General features: G+C 44.0%; 1 protein-coding gene across 1 annotated transcript in view; it reads right to left on the bottom strand.

Annotated features, from left to right (window-relative positions):
* Positions 1 to 508: 508 nt before the first annotated feature.
* OAZ2 (ornithine decarboxylase antizyme 2) overlaps positions 509 to 17,173 on the bottom strand; it is an 85,700-nt gene continuing 69,035 nt past the window's right edge. Inside the window, 1 exon segment of the mRNA XM_078684537.1 lies at positions 509 to 1,062. Coding sequence (XP_078540663.1) covers positions 932 to 1,062 — 131 coding nt within the window. The 3' untranslated portion in view covers positions 509 to 931.

The raw sequence follows: 17,173 nt of genomic DNA, 5'->3' as shown, positions 1-17,173 counted from the left end.
CTACTCTACTAAGGATGTATATGGACTTTAAGGAAGCATTTCGCATGAGGTCACTTTTTCTCCTTTAATGGATGGTAATGTGTTCTAGTTTTATGAAATAACCCAGGTTGGTTTTCCTTTTCCAATGTTTTAGTACTGTTGATTAGCCGGGCACTACTGTGATGATATTAAAGAAGCTCTTTGGACAATGTCACTTTTTATCTTAATATTTGGGAATGTAATGTAGTTTTATGAAATACTGCATGTCGGATTTATGACTGTCTTTTACAGTTTTAAATTGTTTTATATGGACAGCATCGAAGTTACGAATCTTAAATAAAACTTGAACTGAATCGTTTCAGATCATATTACTAGTGCTGTCATTCCAAACCTTTTCACAAGCAATACATTCTTAATGAAAACGAACTGCTAAAAAATGTAGCCCATACTCTACTGAACCAGGGTAACAGTCAAAATAGTCTTTTGACCTGGAAAAGCAAATGTACGGGTTAAACTAAGACAGCCAATATTGAACATTTTCACCCTCATCAAGTGGGTCTTTTATTACATTACCTCAGGCACGAGGTGATACTAGGCTACAAAGTGTACCACACAAGTGAAGTTTAAAAATCATCTACATTGGTTCATAAACATCATTAACTACTTAGCAAATACCTGTTCGCGTATATATGTTGAGACTTGTATGCATACGTACGTACTGATCTCCAAGTAAGACACATTTCCAAGAAAAAAGTAAACTTAAGAAAAAACAAAGCAAAAGTAACAATTGAAAAAAGATGCAATGCCAGTCCTAGAGGTTCTTGCGTGTTCCCTTTGCCACAAAAGGTGCTAAAATCAATGCTGATCTGCCCTCCTCAAGCTTTTCATGAAAAACACACACACAAAGTATCATCACACAGAAAAAAAATATGCAACATTCCACGATCGCAGACTAGTCTTCATCTGAGGAGGTCTGATCCAGCGCATAAACCATGAACATGACATCAGGTCGGCATGGAACGCATGGATGTCCTGGCCGCACAACCTCAAAGCCCAGGAAGCTGAATGTCTTCAGAAGAGGCACTGATGGAGATACAAAAAAGGAACATATTTTAATGAGCACTGCAAATTAAACAATTAGACTGATTCTGAGGAACACTGCCTTTACTGTAGGGTACACAATTGGCTTCATGTCAGATCATAGACACCATGGGCCTGATTCACAAAGGTACACTTACATAGGCCTCTCTGTTTATGAGCGGAGTTCTCCGCCTTGACTGTGGAGTCTCCATAGTCATGAACTCATTATTAACTAGTTTGTGAATTGCAAAAAAATTGTTAACTTACAAAAAAGTGTAGTCAGGCCGCGTGTTTTCAGTCTTGGATCTTCTAACCATTTTACTGTGGTGTATGCACCCCAATTTGTTTCATAGTGAGCAAAGTCTAAAACTTGCAAAGTGTGTTTGTTAAAAGAAAACCCATTCACATACACATGGTAAGCCCACTGATATGGCTACTTGAGGTTGGGACTACAAAATTGGGCTGCTACAGCCACACATACTAACAAGACATTACTTGTAGCACATTACAGGGCAGCTTCACTACTCTTGTTTTCTAAACACAGTACTTCTTAATGCACGATGTTTGTCTTGGTTTCTTAGAAGTATAATAAATGCTCCTCTTGGTCAGACTGACACCCATCCCCTCCACTTTGAACAATTCAGCCCCCCTCCCCCAGAGGTGCCTCCATCACCCCTGCTCACCCCAAAGAATGAAGTACACTAATATAGTCTCTTTCCTAAAATGTTTTGTAAGACAAATTCAAGTACTGTAATATGGCAATGAGCTTAAATGTAACATACAATGCCAGAAACGTTCTAAAATCATATTTGTCAGAATCAGTTGATGTTACAAACATGATCTTCATTTTAGGTTGTGGAAAATACACGTACATGTACTAAGAGGTAATGCATCAATTTTGGACCACTTGAATTTAAATAAAAGAAATAGTCCCTTTTCGTGGTCAGAGCTAAGAACATAACTGCTCCAAACAGAAGAAACCTTTTTTAAAGAATATGTATCTTAGGGTTGCTACATCAAAAAGTACAGTCTAAGTTCTAAAAATTAAACACATAAATTAGGGGTTCAAGATAATAGAGAGACAGGGCGAGTGCTTCTATGAGGAACACGTTTAGATTTATGTTGGGGGCATGACAAGGCAAATGGCTGCCCAATAGACGTTCCCTGGGAGCTCTCCTGCACTCAGAGAATCTTGCCGAACCCTGTAGCTAAAATTTCATTTGCAGCTTGAAAAGAGAGGCATTCGGCCATCTACATTTAAAAAGGTCCATTGACATCAGAGTAAAAAAAACAACTTTTACTGTCGTAAACGGTTGTATTCGTCAGACGAGCAACTGGGCATGCTGTTGGGTGCTCTGGTGGCATTGTGTGTGACAGCTGGGGACATCTGCCAGGCTGTGAAGATCAAATCTGCGGATTAAGTCATGGAACTGAAACCAGTGAGGAAGGAGTAGAGGTTCGCTGGTGGGAGATCTGGCGTTCTGGCAGCACTGTTTATTGAAGAACATAGCAGGTCCACAGACAGTGGTTGGAACAATATGGAGGATATCACTCACCACCCTTATCTGTTACTAATGTAGAGGGAGTTGAATACTACAACACTGGCAGACCAAGGCAACATCATTGATACTCAACTAAACTACACCAACATAGATGATGATGAGGAGATGAGGTCTTATGGGGAGGGGCAGTAATCCAACTAAAGTGCAGACACAGCCCTATAGACAGTGAGACCAGTAACAATGTTTTTCAAGGAGGCAGATTAATATTGCTCATATTGACACCTGCACCACCAATAACTGTAGGGGCTAGTGGTCCTGTCTTTGTATGCCCAGTGTGTGGCGCCCCATGGGGGGTCCCTCAGAACTGAAATTATGGGTAAACACAAAATGAGCAAGTCTGCCCGGAGCAATACAACTGTGAACTATACGTCAAAATGGGGAGGGCAACAACTTCCTGTTCCCCATAGCTGGAGAATTCGGGGCATAGAGTTATACAAATCAAAACAACAGAACTGCAGCCATACAGGAATACAGAATGGCCCTTGGGGGAAGATTGATACTGTGTCCAATGAGGTAAATTTGCTACATGTAGATCTACTTAAAGTTGTACACCGTGTTCCTAAAACTGAAGATCAAGTGACCAATCTTCAGTGAAGCCAGCAGCTTAAAAAGTATGGTCGCTGCCCTGACCACACAGACTAGTAAGATGGAGGGCAGAAGAGATGCGGAGGACTACTCAACGCAATAACCTGAGATTTCTAAGGGTTTCCAGGAACAGGAAGAGGTTCCCTTTGTATAGCCTTTCTTGGAAGAATGAATAAGAGAAACACTAAAGCCAAAGCACTTATGCAAATTCTTCACAAGTGAACAGGTTCACAGGTCGCTGGTGGGGCCTCTTCCTCTGAGGTAGCACCCACGAGCCCTGATTGCTAGACACTTTAATCACCACTACAGCAATGATATACTACAACATGTGTGCATAGTGAACTTTCTGCAATATGAAAATAGGCCCATTCTTATTAACTTTGACTAAACTAGCAAAGTGCACTGACTCTACAAGGATTTCCAGTTAGTTAAGAAAAAGCTCTGGTGTATGAACCTGAAACACAGCCTGTTTTGTCTTGCAAAATTAAGAATTCAGCATGAAGGTAAAACCCATTTCTTCTTCTCTCTAGACACAGAATGGGAATGGCTTGAGGGGACTACAGCCATCATGAGTGGAGAAAACAATATGAACAGACGAGCACTGGAAGTCAATACAGATCAGCTTATGAGCTTTTCAACATCAACAGGAAATGGACATGCTTTTCGCTACACTGGAAGTATTGAGGTGCAGGAGGATGGAACCTTGTTGGATGTGCACAGCACACATGAGAAAACCGAAAGATTCACACTGACGTGCGACACCAGAATTGTTGAGCGAGGACCCCAATGATGGTTGCAATGGTTGACAATTGTTCAGCCTTTAAAATAGGAAGGCAGAGCATAACCTAAGTCGAAATGCGTTGGGACCCTACTCTTGGTAGCTTGTTCAAAGTTGGATGGCGAGATCGAAGGGTAACACGATCTTCATGTTCATGAGATATTTTATTTATTAGGATGCTATTGAGTTATTATGAAATATTGGGTAGGCATTACACTGAATCCTGGAGTGGTCTGTGATATAAATCTGTTCAAAGCTACATAAAATATTAATGCAGATGCAATGCCTGATTATCCGAGTGCTGGGAGCTGTTGAGTGACTTATATCAGGCTCATTGGTGCATACCCTGTTCTGGTTTGTGGTATCAGGAGGTCGAGTGGGGTCCTCCGTGGTTCAAACAAGCGAATAGTGTTGGTAGAACTTTGTCGCCTTCTTATTGCGTTAGGGTATTAGGCTGGGACTGTTAAGTAAATTCTAGCCACTTGTTGCAGTTAGTCAAACTCATGTACACACAGCCATGGGGTGGGAGGGGCAAGTTACAGGTTTTTGTTACTACTATTGCGTTATTTGATTTGAAGAACATACATGGCCTACATGAAAGATTTCCTCTCGAGTCCAAGGAAAAACCTGATGCATAACCTGGTGATCTCATCTCATAGCCCACCAGAAAACCTGAAAGGCCTTATAGTAAATTGCTAGAACATTTAAGGTATTACACTCGAATATCCAAAGGCTGCACAAGCATTCCAAAAAACACACAGTTCATGCCTATTTGAAATGGCATTGAGTGGGGATTGCAATTTTATCTCTCCATTTGTCTCTTGAAGCAGTGCTAAGACCCACAGAAATGGAGGGGACAGTTGTATGCAACCTTGTACTGGGGCTAAGCCAAAGTGTTTGAGATATGGGTGGCACCGAAAGTTCTTTTTAAAATTAGGGGCCAGATGTAGGTAAATTCCATTTTGCGAGTCCTTAATAGCGATTTTTACCGAATCGCTATTAAGAACTCGCAAAATTGAATGTAGGTAGGAATCGTAAAAATATTTGCGATTCCATAATATTCCTCGATTGCGAATTGCAAATTGCAAATTGAGATTCGCAATCAAGGAATACCATCCCATTCATTCCCATGGGCCAAGAGGCCCACAGGAATGAATAGGATTTGCTCCCGCAATTTGTGAGTAACCAAGAGGCACTCGCAAATTGCAGACGCAATTTCAAGGATGCAAGGGTTCCAAAAGGACACCCTATTGCACCCCTGAAATGTGCATGTGTGCACAAGGGCATGAATGTGTGCCACATGACACTTTTAAAAAAGCAAAAAAGTGCTTTTTTAAAGGAAATCGCTAATTATCACCTACGCGCACTTTCTTTTGTGCTACTTACACTGCATTTAGGGAATCGCAATTTGCGATTCTTTAAATGCAATCACAAAATAGGGAATCACAATTTTTGCGATTCCTTATTTTGCGAGTAGGTTTAATCTTACCTACATTGCTCAAAGCCAAATTGCGATCGCAAAGGCTGAAATTCTGCAAATTTCAGCGTTTGCAGTCTCTATTTGGCTTCCTACATCTGGCCCTAAAAATGTAAAATTTGACCCGGAAGGCAGGTATTTGCTGCGGATATATATTGATGAAGGTGCCTTTTTTGGTAAAATCCTTGTGGAGCCGACACACTACATTCAAGCGGACCCAGTCTTAGCGGGTTACTGACATTATGCATTGAAGGGAGCAAAGGGAAGACCCCCACCCAACCCCCTCAAAAACGTGGCACTAAGCCTAACAGCATCAAGAAAATAATGGCAGGGTGGGGGCTCCTCGTTATAGGACGTGCTACACACAGACAGATTGTATTCCTGTTTCACCCAGCCACGGTGACTCCTAGTCGGCTAAATTATCTCCTGGTTCAAGCCCATCATGGTCATAAGGTTATATGGATAAACTCCCTGACCCGGCACTTATCGGATCATTTGTCAGTATTGGTCACTTATGAAGGTGCAGGGGGTGTATCTAGAGTCCCGCTGGGGACTCTGCACATGGCAGCTTTGACAGACATGGTTTTCTCACAGTGGCTTACAGAGATACTAGTAAAAATATTTTTAAACTAACCAAGACAGTACCCGAATTAAAGCAATTGAGTGGGAAGCCATGAAGAGGGTCGTCAAAGGTGAGTGTATGACAAACACATATGGCTTTAAAATGTAGCTTGAAAAAAAATTGGAGTCTTAAGAAAAGCATCTACGAAAAATAGAGGCAGACATGCCACTCCACCCTGAGAAGATGACGGACTATTCTGAACTCAAAAACGTCTAGCAGACATGTGGGATGGACTGGACTGTCACACAACAGTAATTTACAGACAGAGGCTGCACAGAGAAGAAGATAAATATGGTAATTTATTGGCATGGTTAATTAAAAACGAGGATCCTCACATACCAATACTAAGTAATGAATAAGCTGGGGTAGAAAGTATGAATGCAGGTGGTCATCAATGACATATTTGTTAGACATCCGCAGGTGGTGTTTGGTTGGTCCACTTGGGAAGGCTGGCAAGGTATGCAAGGTTACTTGAAAGCACTATGATAAAACTTACACCTGAGCAGCGAGAAATGCTAGACGTTCCTCTCACTAATCAAGAAATTATAGCTGCACTACATTCTGCCTGCAGGGCCACGGTTCTGGGGAGTGACTATTTTCCTTCTGAGTTATACCAGTTAAACACAGGACTATTAGCAGAGAAAGTATTGGGAATATACACTGAAGCATTCAAGGCCAGAATACTACCTGAATACACAAGGAAGGCGCTGATGATACCAATTCTGAAATCAGATAGGACTCCACAGAGGTGTCAGCATACTGGCCACGGTCAATGATAAATGGGAATGTGAAAATCCTTAATAAGGTACTAGAGCCAGGCTATTGGAAGGGATTCTGGACCTGGTACACAGGGACCAATGCGTTTTTATCCCCCAGTGGAATACATTGTGTAATTTGCAGAGGTTGTCACGCGTTTCATGTCCGCGCACCTAGAAGAGGTTGAATATCCAATGGAAATGCCAGATGAGGGGTCTCCAACCCTTTACTGTAGTGAGAGCTCCAGCTGATAAGAGAAAATCATTGGTAAATGAGAGTTGCTAAGCCTTCAGTATCTCAAAGACACACCCACGCCTAGCTTCTTTGACTCTGCTGAATGCCTAATGACCATAGAGGCAGATACTATGGTTTGAACAAAATACTTTGACCAGAGGGGCTATGACAGGGCTGCCATGTGTGTCAGTGAGAGCGTGGTCTTCGGAGATGTACGAACTTGTGTGTAAGAATGGGATATAATTGTATTGGTGACTGAGAGCCAGTGTTGTATGTATTTGCAGCACAGGACATACCTTTCATCATATGTGGCCCTGCTATATGTATAACAAACAAAAAAAATATATATATTTTTTAATGGGATAAATTTAAAATGCAGAAAAGTGTTCTGCACAAAAGTTAATATGGAACATTTACCTGCACTTTAAATTTCTAATTTAAAAAAAAAAAAAGGCTGTTTTTTTCAATTATACCTATGGCACAGTGTCTACTGGGAGCAAGAGGTCTGCTGTTTGTAAATATGACACTTTGAAAAGAAAGAAACTGAAAATGAAGTCAACTTAATCATTAATATAGCTTTTCGGCTGAATTTTTCCCCCATTTTATTCTCTGCTCCAATATTGAGTTAAATACCTCAGTGCTTCAGTTGTTCACCTCTGTGCCCCAGCCTGGGTCATGAATCTGACTGCGCACACAGCTCATTATCAGGCCCTGCTTTCTGCAGCCTGATTATAATAATGTCAATTTAAACAGAACTTTCTCTTAAATTTAAAAGGAAAATATGACATTGTACTTATTTAAAAATGAACTCAAGGCTGGGAGCTACTTTGAAGGTGTCTGGTAGGTACCGGTAGCTCACGTTGGACTAGTTGGAAACACCTGTGCAAGATATTAAACAAGCATTTTAACCAGTAAACTGGGAGTATATGTGGTAGGTGTTGCGATGTGTTGGGCTAGGAAGTGACTAGCGAATAGTAATTTGACCTACTTTTCATAGACCCATGGCTAGTGTCCAGACAGGACAAGTGGTCTCGGAGTATTTTGAGCTGGGAAAGCTGACAAGGCAGGAGTACACTTCGTCTCCGCTCTTTCTTGTGCTAGAGCTTGATCATCTTGCATTCAGATTGCAGAATGTTTTACTGCAGGTGGGCGTGACAAGGCATATGTTGGACCCTATGTTGCCAACAGGTGGACCAATGTTTGACCCATGTTTGTGATATCTTGGCATCCATATAACCCATGAGGAGGCTGAGGGATACAAACTGAACATGGGAAGGATAGTGTAGGTCTTCGAATCTATATAAAATGTTGTAACACTCTAATTGTCGGCAATTTGCAAGGTGTCCCTGGCCAATATTGTCTTTTGCCGCACTGCATCCATGTCCTGCAGGGGCAATGTATGGAGTCCTGCAAAGAGTTTGAACTACATAATCTACTGGTCGAATTACTCTGGGTAGGATAAGAGGAGTAGAGTTAAGCTTACCACCCTCAAGCGGGAATGGAATAGGATAGGTCTTGAGGTCCCAGACCTGGAACTTTATTATATGGCTTCACACCTACAACATACCATGCACTGTTTCAACTAGAAAGGTAACTGGGTAAAGAGACTGTTGAAAGGAACAGACTCAAACATGCCACTGGGAAATTAACTGATGAGGTAAGAGTGGGTCCCAGTCCAAATACCATATGTAATCAGACATGTATTCGGAATTATGGGATTGTATGGTAAAATAAAGTTATTAGACAACCGTCATTCACACCAGGCATGCATATAATGGGCACATACACTTTTGCACAGATTTCTAAAACTATGTCAACAGATAAATGAAGAAAAATGAGTTGTCCAATACTGGCAGATCTCTATCCAGTAGACAGGTGTGTGACAATCATGGAAAGTAAGAGCCATATGGGATTGGTGATGGTCAATTCCAGAAATACGCGTCTAAATCGCTTGAAAAATACATCCAACATTTTTTTAAGGCACTCGATCACACCCAAAATGACAGAAATGCTGGTGTTGTCCTGAAAAATTGCAAACTAATTTATATGGTGAACTTCACACGGACAGACCCTAGGCAAGATTACATCATTAAACTGCTTACCGACAAGGAATGGACTAAGGCCAGCTTAGGAGTGACAAGCATTTGTAATGCAATAGGTCTCGCATTTGTGAGAGTTTAAACTATTGGCATTATAAATGGCAAAGCCTTTTATTTATGCTTTAAAAACCAACATGTAAATAAAAGGCATTGTAATTTACAATGCCAACAGCTCAAATTCACAAATGCGAGACCTATTGCTTTGCAAATGCTTGTTGTAGTTTGTGTCTGCAAGTCTCAGCATAGGGTGTTGATGAAGGCTGAAGAACGGGACGGTCTGGTGATACTCTGAGATGCTGAGCCTGTAGACAGCTATGTGAGATGGCAAAAGAATCACTAGGAAATCTGAGGAAATCCCCTAACCGTCAAGTAGTAATATAAATATTCATGTGATTTGAGGGAGGCTGGGGGCACCCGAGGGCTTAGTGCAGCAGGTCACACATTAGGTGCGAACACTTATTTCCATCTGTAAGGGGTGCTCTATCCGTTGCTTGATGAATCCTGGGGAGCAGGCGTGCCCCCTTTGTTCTAGCATGAACCACTCCAGATTGTGAGCCCTTGGGCTGCAGTCCTGGTGTGAAATGCTGCCGGGCTTTACCTGTATCTGGTGGAATATCTCCTCACACTGAGCGAGCCCCTCCCACACCCGGTATTTCCAGCAGATCACAAGTGCCCGCTGCTCCACTTCCTCATTGTCCTCGCAGACTCCCTGCGGACAACTTAACTAAACAGCACGTGCAATTGTCCCTTCCTGTGAATAGTGGGGAAACACAGGGCACAAGTCCTAAACCAGAAATGAAAGTGGTCTTGTGTAATGTAACTGGTGTTCATGTAATGTGCACAAATGCCTTCGGGTCGAGTCCACGCTATATAAAACTGCAACAACAACAAAATCAGTAACTAAATCACTGAAAGAAGAAACCTTAACATTTTATATAAACTGATCGATGTTATTAGCCATTACAGTTAAGGACATCAATCTAAGGTCTGATTGGGACCCATTTCAATATTCTTCTTTATTTACTAGCAGGCCCGAGCACCAGGAACCCCCGGCTCAAATTAAGCACTGCTCCTGTCATCATTCAGCATCGCGCTGCTGAGAGGTACCAGGCATTGCGGCCGAGGCCCCGAGCCTCTCCAGCCGGCGCCCAGGGAGGCAGCGGGCAGACTGCTTCTGCCTCTGTAGTTCTCGCAGCACCCAGGGCCATGTCGTGAGCAGCCGCTTGTTATGTTCGCAGAGTGGGGGCGAAGTAAATAAAATAGGCTTCCTCGTTGAAGAGCAGCCTCTGAGTCCCAGGGCTTCGGGGGGAGCTCGGCATTGGGAAGAAAACCAAGAAAGCGTTTTTAATTTTACTGAAATTGGAAATATAGCTTCACTGGCTCTCTTTCCCCCTCTAATGAGAACCAGACCAAGTCCCATGGAGCAGAAGTTTACTCAAGTGCTCTCTGTAGACTAGGCTGGAGAGCAGAAAGCGCTTTATGCCAGCTCCCCGTCCACTCGAGAGGCGCTGGAAGGGCCTCACAGAATGAGAAGTGGGAGAGTCAGCACTCTGGCGGGGCCAGTAACGAGCTCTTGTAAAAAGGAGCTCCTTCCTGGGTGCGGCTGCACCACCGGCAACAATGTTTGCAGTGGCCTCCAAGGGTCACTGGTGGCCTCGGAGTGGGTTACTCTGGATATGGCTCTTTCGAGTGAGTGTCAGAAATCTTTCAACAAAGACCAGGAAGAAGCTGAAGGTGGGAGAGCGGGGGAGATCTCCCCTGCCACAGTGGCTGCCGGCAGGCGCTGGCAGGGAGAGCCCGGCCGGGGTGGGTGGGGGGTCGAGCTGCACTCCCCGTGCCCCCCTGCGCCTCCGCTCTCCTTGCCTGCTTCACAGCTGTGGTGAAGAATTTTCTTATCACCTTTAATGACCATTGAAAAGACAACAGATTCAGAACTTGGCTTATAGACTACTCTTGCATATATAACCATGAGACCACATCTCCTCTGCCTTGAAAGCCCTGCATTGGTTACCAGTTGCTAGAAGATCCACATTGAAGCTGCTTTGTATCACCCACAAAGCGGTAGATGGCATGGGACTGCTCTTCATCAGGAGTAAAATCACCAAACACATCCCACAAAGGAACCTCTGCTCTAGAGTGGCATCTCGCCTCAAAATCCCAGCATAAAAGAAAAAAACGTTAAATAAATACAACTGTGGTAGACAACAGGTAAATGGTGCTCTCAGGTTATATGGCATATATCAAGAAGTTATAGCAAAATCTGTCTCGGTGCGTCAGGTAGGGAAAAACCACCACATCTCCAAGTGCGTAGTCACCAGACCACTTTACTACAAAGAAACAAATCCTCTGCACAAGTTTTGAAATTATCAGCATAAAATAGCATTTATGTATCAAAGCGGACTCTAGCGGGGTACACGCTGGATCTGGGAAATCTAACCCTAACAATCCTGCCGATCGGGCAGCAGGTTGTTATTCTGCAACCTAACGTGCCATACTGAATAATAAAGAAAAAAGGAAAAGAAAAGGATAAACCACAGGAGAAGACATCTCCAGGACTAGTACTCCACAAACAGAAACCCTTTTCGAGTTTGAAGTGTCACCGAAAATAAGAGATCAAGACACTGACAATAGGCCTGAAGAAGTTACAGGGTAATCCCATGAAACAGTGTTGAAACATGTGTTGCCTAAAAAACAAACCGAGTGAAGTACAGAACATACTTTGCCTACAGAAGAAACCGAATAAATGAATGATAAATACAAGACATGCCGTATTGTGATACATAGGTGCTATTTCATGCTTATAATTTCAACACGTGTGTAGAGAATTTGTTTCTTAAAAGAAAAAAAACATGGGCGGCACATCCTTCTCTGTTCAAGCAGTCAAACTATGGAACTCTCTACCGCCCCCCACCCCAACATAAGAGCCACAGACAACCATCTTATCTTCAGAAAACTACTCCAGAATTGGCTCTTCCCCACATAAGCGTCATACGCAGACAGAAATATAAAGCATATCACTCTGTATATAAGCATGTATTTGCATTATAGATATGTACATATATATGTGTATTGCTTTTTATAAACATGTAGATTAATTAGGTTTAAAAAAAATGTTTTTAAGTACAACAACATTTGAAACCAGAGTTTATCTAATGCATCTTTAATCTACATCTACTTACCTACTTTAAGCATCTATATACTCGTTACATGTTCTTGGATCTCTATATTTATTACTTTTCTCCTAAAAAAGCATAAAATGCAATACCCCTTTTCTCACCCTATACCTCTCAATATATCCTCTACGTCAACTACTCGACTCATCTCAAACCTCTATCTACTACTTTTTCCAAAGCACTTCTCTATACCTCTTTCAATATCTTTAATCTACATATACTTCCTTTATGTATCTAGATACTTTCCATGTGCTTCTGGAACTATAGATTTATTACTTTCTTCTAATTCAGCATATCCTATGCACTATTGTTTACAGACCCCAGGACACAGTTCAGCGACTCCATCACCGACATCAGCATGCACGCCCGGGTCTCCACAGACTACATCTTCCTCGGAGACCCTAACTTCCACCTCGAGAACACCAACACCAACAACAGCAACTCTACCACCCTGCTCGACAACCTCGGACTCAAACAGCTCGTCACAACACCCACCCGCTCCGCCGGACACACGCTCGACCCCATCTTTTCTGCCAGCAACCACATCACCTTCAGCCATATCACCGAACTGCACAGGACCGACCACTACTGCATCCACTTCTCCTTCAAGAAAGAGACTGCACACAACCACCCGCAACAAATCCCCCATCGCAGCTGGAACAAGGTCACCGAAGACCACCTAATCACCACCCTCGCCCGAGACCCACCAACCGACCACACCGACACAGCCGCCCGTAACCTCAGGCAATGGATCAACGACTGCGCCAACACTCTCACCTCGATCAAGAAACAGAGGCACTGACAGAAGGGCCATCTGGTTCAACAAAGACCTCCAGGCATCCACACAGACCTACCGAAGACTCGAGAAGTGGCGCCAAGAACAGACACTGAACAATCATGCAGCCCTCGAGCACGACAGCTGCAGGCTTCACCAACTCATTCGAACCGCCAAACAGACCTCCTTCAAGGAACATATAGACAATAACGCACACAACAGCAAAGAGCTCTTCAACATCATGAAGGGACTCGCCAACCCCAGCTACAGCACTAAATGCATCCCGCCGTCATAAGACCTATGGAAAAAGGGAACGTCCGTACCTGATACACGGCGCCGGGAAACCTAAGAGAGGGAGATCGACAACGACTAGGTTAATTGCCGACGTGGACAAAACGGCGTACCCGCATATCCACTAACATATTTCTCCTCCCGGTTACCGCTTCACACGGGGATTAACGAGATTTCGCACAACCCGACGAATTATTTTGGAGATCCGATTCAGGATTCCACGTAACGCCCGAACTGGGCGTTTGTCTAAAGAACCTCTACCATATCGTTTTCCTACGAGGCCCTGAAGATTCGCAGTTTGTTCCCTGCGATGAAACACGTGTTGGCTTTTGAAATGGAACAATAAACAGAAGTGACCACACCAAGAACAGACTGTATCTCCATCTATGTATCTCCATGCATATATACTCATTCTCGGAGATTTAGGAAATGTTTAGATTTGTTTTAATGCCTTAAGTATTAGATTTGTGTTCAAAAAAACTTACACTATTATTACCATTTACTCACTGAATGTTTATAGAGCAGGGGCATAGTTGCTTTTTCTGTAGCTGTGGATCAGCTCGCTGGTCCCCATTGGAGCGGTTGAGAGGTATTACCGCTCGCCTCATTGCCTAAACTGTCTACTGATAAGTATATCACCTTGCGGTCACCTAGGAAGTGCGTCCAGTAATTCTGGAAAACTAAAAGACCTCTTAGCTGTTTTTATCGACTCATAAGCAGACAACACCCAGCTGATCCTCTCCCTCACCAAGGACCCCACCACTGCCAAGACCAACTTCCATGAAGGAATGAAGGCCATCGCCAAATGGATGAAGAAACTGAACGCGGACAAGACGGGGATCCTCATCCTCGGCCCCACCCCTCTGCCTGAGACCACTCCTGGTGGCCGGTCTTGCTGGGAGCCGCGCCGACACCCTCCGACCACGCACGCAACCTGGGGTTCATCCTAGACTCATCACTGTCTATGACCCAGCAAGTCGACGCCGTCACCTCCTCCTGCTTCAACCCCCTCCGCATGCTTTGCAAGATCTACAAATTGATTCCCACTGGAACCATAAGAACGGTCACCCAGGCCCTCGTCACCAGCAGGCTGGACTACGGCAACACCCTCTACGCAGGAACCACAGCCAAACTCCGGAAAAGACTCCAGCGCATACAGAACGCCTCAGTACGCCTCGTCCTCGACATCCCCCACCACAGCCAGATCACTGCCCACCTGATAGACCTGCACTGGCTCCCCGTCAACAAGAGGATCACCTTCAAGCTCCTCACCCATGCTCACAAAGCACTCAACGACGCCGGACCTACATACCTCAAACGACTCACCTTCTACGCTCCGATTCGCCATCTTTGCTGCTCTGACCTCGCCACCGTTCCCCGCATACATCGAAAGACCACTAGCGGCAGATCCTTCTCACACCTTGCAGCCAAGTCATGGACCACCCTCCCCATCCACCTGCGACAGACCCAGGACCTGCTGACCTTCAGGAGACTTCTCAAGACCTGGATGTTCGGGCAGTAGCAGCTCCCCCCCACCCCCCTTTAGCGCCTTGAGACCCTCACGGGTAAGTAGTGCGCTCTACAAATACTTGATTGATTGATATTCAGGGTTTCAAAGACTCAGCATATCACTACAGAATGCAGAATCTCACAGGTGTGAACCATGGTGTTTATAACCAAAGGGTAGCCGACCGGTGGGAAGGGACTGCAGATATGTACTGCATTTGGCAGTATCTTAAGGAGGGGTTTTTAACAGTGTGAATAAATGTTGTGTATGGACGTAAAGGGCACAAGCTATTTAACCTCAGGAAAAAATCTCTCCGTACCGAGGCACATGCCAAATTCATGTTGGATTATTTAAAGGCCGGAACTATACCACTCGGCCTAAGAGTGAGGAATATCCCTGGGCTATTTGTTGAACTGCGTCATTTCTTAGAAAAATGGGCACTTGTATCCAACAGGTGCTCTAGAGATTATATGATGCTCATTGTGGAGACGGCCCGTGAGGTCCTGGCGGCCTTGGCTAAGGAAATTGAAGAGTTGGAGGAAAAACTTAAGAAAGATAATCCGGTCGATCTGGGCAAGGAAAAACTAGAGGAGATCAATCTTGAGATCGACTCCTTTGCCGAATATCTCCTAAAAAGAAAAATGGAGAAATTCAAAAAAGATGTACGATTGTTCTCGCAGGAGAAGGCATATCCATATCTAACCCCCCATTTCTACACCAACTCGGAAGGGGGAGATCGTCATCAGGAAAATCCCTGTGGAGGAAACAGAAGAGTACAAACTTTCTCTGATACCACTGATTCAGATGAGGATAATGGTCCGACCCATGAGTCTAACTATAACTCTGGTTTCCAACAGCGCCCAGATGCTTTCAATAGATCTAATGGCCAGAACCATTTTTTGTCCAACCGCAGAGGCAACCCCAGATCAAGAAACCGGACACCACAAGTGTCGCAGTATCAAGGCCAGGGCCGTCCACAAAGATATATACAGACCAGGAACACTCCGTACTGGAGGAGATGAACAATATACCGGTGTTCAATCTATCAGATACTAATATCTCGGATGAGTATGGCCCTTCTATCTCATGGCCTGTCATTTGTCCCTTCTGCCAAACTAGACCGATTTGAATTGATTAAATACATTCATGCGTTCTTCAGGAAGATTCGCCTTAAAAAAATTCTCTGTCCAGACCAGCATGTGTTGACTCTGAAAATGTCTCTGGCCTCAAACCACCGACCAATTTTACTCCGAGCCTTGATGTTCTTGGAGCCGAGGTCGGAGTCTTTGAAAAAGTGGTCGTTAGCAAGTTGGACAAAATGTTGAAGTTTGTTCCATATCCAGGTCACAACATTACTGTGGAAGAAAATTTGGCCCTTAAACAACTGTGCGAGAATCCCAAACTTACCATCAAGCCTTGTGATAAAGGCGGTGGAATTGTTGTGTTTAAAACCACCACTTATGTTGAGAAGATGAACAACCTCCTGTCCTCTGATACTCATTACAACCGTATCATGAGATGCCCGGAGGAAGCCCTTAAACGACGCATCCTTACTGAAGTGACTGCAGCAGTTGAGTGGCCTCATCTGTGCCAAGGAAGCAGAGTACCTCACTCCAACCTATACCAGGATGCCTATTATCTATGGTCTTCCCAAAGTCCACAAAGATCGTACTGATCCGCCCATGCGCCCCATTGTTTCCACCATTGGGGCAGCTACGGAGCCTTTATCGAAATATATCAACAACTTCCTGAAACCCTTGGTATGCAAGCTTAAATCTTTTGTCAGGGACACAGGCCATTTTATTTCCAAGATTGAAAAATTGCCTTTTGATTCCAACAGTGAACTGCTGGTCACCATGGATGTGGAATCCCTGTATTCCAATATCCCCCAGGAAGGGGCTCTACAAGTTCTAGAGGAAATTCTGACCAGACAAGCTAATCTTCAGAATGCCACCGTAATCCTTGACTTCTTGAGGATCGTGTTGGGTGAGAACTACTTCGAGTTCAACCAGCAGTATTTTCACCAAGTCAAGGGTGTTACCATGGGGGCCTCGTGTGCCCCCAGCGTGGCCAGTTTATATATGGGCCACTTTGAAGAAACTAACATCCACAACGAGGTGGCCCCATTTTACGAAAATGTGCGAGCCTGGTCGCGCTTCATTGATGATATTTTCTTCATCTGGAGTGGCGACCAGGCATCGCTGGAAGAATTCATCAGCTAGATCAATTTGGCCGACCTGAACCTCCGGTTTACT

This window comes from Lissotriton helveticus, chromosome 3_2 (assembly GCF_964261635.1).
Source record: "Lissotriton helveticus chromosome 3_2, aLisHel1.1, whole genome shotgun sequence".
Classification (NCBI taxonomy): domain Eukaryota; kingdom Metazoa; phylum Chordata; class Amphibia; order Caudata; family Salamandridae; genus Lissotriton; species Lissotriton helveticus.
The sequence above is the reverse complement of the archived record's forward strand: the minus strand, read 5'-3'. Positions and strand labels throughout refer to the sequence as shown.